At 44.2% G+C, this 2,982-nt stretch overlaps 1 protein-coding gene across 2 annotated transcripts; it reads right to left on the minus strand.

The window, feature by feature from the left end:
- Nucleotides 1-281: 281 nt before the first annotated feature.
- On the minus strand, nt 282-1,471 carry LOC123188734 (uncharacterized). 2 transcript variants are annotated; one of them, XM_044600977.1, is made up of 3 exons: nt 1,262-1,471; nt 963-1,168; nt 282-888 (listed from the first exon to the last, which is right to left on the minus strand). In XM_044600977.1, the coding sequence occupies exons 1-3, from the start codon at nt 1,310-1,312 to the stop codon at nt 843-845; spliced, it is 303 nt and encodes a 100-aa protein (XP_044456912.1). In that variant the 5' UTR covers nt 1,313-1,471; the 3' UTR covers nt 282-842. The 2 variants fall into 2 exon arrangements, with proteins under 2 accessions (XP_044456912.1, XP_044456904.1); XM_044600969.1 differs by having other exon boundaries at nt 1,253-1,445.
- Between the last annotated feature and the right edge of the window lie 1,511 nt (nt 1,472-2,982).

Consider the following 2,982-nt stretch of genomic DNA (forward strand, 5'->3'; position numbering starts at 1 on the left):
AGATGGTGCTGTGTCAACAGGAACTAGGTTATTATCGGCTGGGGTTGGGGTTAGATTGGGTGAAGCTGGTTCTCTGTCCATCGTAGTAGGGGTACAATCTGCGAGAGTTTGGGTTATGTGTGGTAGCGCTGGTTCTTGTGCATGTACAACCAGGGTGCTATCTCCACCAATAGGTAGCACTGTTTTATTTGAAGACCGTATTTTTAGTCCGCTAGATACTGGCATCACCCGCTCCATTTCAAATGGCTGATAAACAGGAAACATAGTTGAATGTACAGACATTGTATGAGAGACAGATGCAATAGATAGTGTGGAAAAAAGAGGGCATGAAATAGTTGACATGTATATCTTTTCCCTACTAATAAAGCACGGAGTGCTTCTGGTCATACGTCAGAATGTTTGCAGAAAACCCTCTACTATTTCGGCTATTCAACCCGCAGTCCTCGGTGAGTTAAAGAAAAAACGGTTCAAGATCTTTTTGGGCTGTATCGAGCTACGGCGCTCCCGATCCGATCGGGTGCAGAACAACGGCGGCGAGCACATGAAGGGCGTGGGTGGGACGCTGCCCGGGCGAGAGGAGGAGCAGGAGCGGAGGCGCGGAGGAGGGGCCATATGCGTAGGACACGCGTGCTCGCCCTCAGTTAACGCGGCCGCAGCTGCCCAGTTGCGAGAGCCCCACTCATCCTCCTCGGCCTAAAGGAGACATCTGACAGAGAGAGAACCGAGGATAAGCATCAACGCCTGCCTAACAGGCACCACCAAGAGATGGACGGCGGCCAGGAGGGGGTGCTCAAGACAGAGGAGCACGAGGCCGACAGAGAGGTTGCCGGAGGCAGTGAGCTCTAAGGCGGGGCGTTCCAGTTGTGTTCCATGTGGCGACTCCCTTCCCTGGAGAAAACAGAGATTAGACAGAGACGAAGAAGGAGAAGGGGAGATTATAGAGAGAAAGAGAGGGGCGGCACCTCTGGCTGCCCTGCTCGAGGAGGCGGCTCGGAAGCACAGAGGAGCTCCTCTCCAGGCGATGTTGGAGGAGGCGGGGAGGCCGGCTGCTAGGAGCCCAGCCAGCCCCAACGCGTGCTGGCCCGGTCACCGGGAGCCCATACGAGCAGCAGCAGCATCGCAATCTGTCGACGAACGCGAAGCAGCCACCGGTCATTGGCAAGACGGCCTGGGAAATTGAACAAGAGAGATGGGGTCAACGGAATGAACGCCAAAGGAAGAGGGGATCAGGGGCGGTGAGGGAGAAGCTAACCGCGCGCACCCGTGCTCGATTCTGCCGCCACGGTCCAGCAGAGAGTGGTGCTTGGTTCATTGTGGAGGAAGAAGAGAGAGGTGAATGCCGGGCCGTGGGCGTGTGTGTGACTGCAGCACGGAGAGAGAGAGAGGAAGGAGAGCAGAGCCGCTGGATGGATAGAGAGAAGACAAAGGAGAAGCGGTGCTGCCAGAAAGGAATGGCGATGTGGATAAGGTCCACAGAAGCTGCTCGATGGGGATTTTTGATGTCTTTTTTTAATGGGTGAACCGACGAGAAGCCACTGGAACTATGCGTGCTCGCTTCCATTGCAAAAATGTCCTTCTAATTACTTGGAAGTGCTATTGTTTGTTGTTACTGCCATTCCATGCCTACCACATCTTATAAATACATTATCAAATACAATAATTTAAAATGAGTGAAATACTGGAAAAAATGTAGTGCAAAAGAAAAGAAACGAAATATAATCTTGCAAATCAAATAATCAACATTTTCTAAAAAATAACTAACATAGTAAACCATGTTTGATTTCGAATATAAGAGAAAAATTGTATATAAACAATCACACTTCAATACACCACTACACTCTAATCCAAAATGATTACTTTGCATGTCTTTTGAAAATTCTAAGAAAAACTTGTGGATTAGTTATTAAATTCTCGAATAGTATACAACAATTCCATCGTTTGTATATCCTGCTATAAACAATTACGCCATTGCTCTTCCACCTGATGATAGTGCTAAGCTCAAGCACCACTATTAACCCTACGACTTTCTCAACTTTATACTACATGGTATGGACACCAACAATCTTTTTTGTAATTGCAGACACGGAGCGTGTGTTTTTATTTAAGATAGGAATGTTTCAAATCTTCTTGCTTCAGAAGTTAATGCTTTTAAATATATTAACACTTTTTAAAAATGCTCAAAATTCCTAAAAAAATGTTCTAACTTTAAAAAAAACCATTAAAATTGATCAAAAAATTGAAAAATTCTCTTTAAAAACATGTGTTAAGAAAAGTTCATTTCCAAAACATGTTTCAATTATAATAAAAAGATTAAAATTTCCAAATATTTTAATTATTTTAAAACATGTTAGCGTGGCTCTTCTTTACGTCCACACTTCATACTTCGAAAAGCTATAACAGTATAAAGTTATTACTGATGTTTATCAGAATTGTTTGTAAGAAATGGCACGTGCCATCCCACGGCCGCTTTTACGATATTTTTGCATGTTGCAACGCACGGGAATTAGGTCCTGACAAATGCCATTAGGATATAAAAAGTGTTGTGTAATGCTATGTGGAGCATGTTCAAGAAAATTCACACATTGCAACGCACACGCATTTGTACGTACTATATATGCATAGTATTTTGCAAAAAATATTTCCCTAATCTTTCCCTAATAATATAATATGATATAATATAATATAATATAATATAATATTCCCTAATAATAAAGCACGGATTGACTCCGTGGGTTCACCGTCACAATACGCTTTCGCCCAATCGTAATACGCTTTTACGATTCATATAGACAAAATCGTAATATAAATGAGGTGGTACTAATAGTTGTTCGTCCGTCCGTCTGAGCTCAGTGCCCACGGGTGCAACCAATTGAACTAGCGTATGATGATGTTTACAGCGGGCCATTTGTACTAATGAAATATTCCTGCCGTGAGCTGCATCGCTAGGCTTGAAAAATTGCACCGCTTGGCCTACCCAAATAG

This window comes from Triticum aestivum, chromosome 1A (genome assembly GCF_018294505.1).
Source record: "Triticum aestivum cultivar Chinese Spring chromosome 1A, IWGSC CS RefSeq v2.1, whole genome shotgun sequence".
NCBI classification, from domain to species: Eukaryota; Viridiplantae; Streptophyta; class Magnoliopsida; order Poales; family Poaceae; genus Triticum; species Triticum aestivum.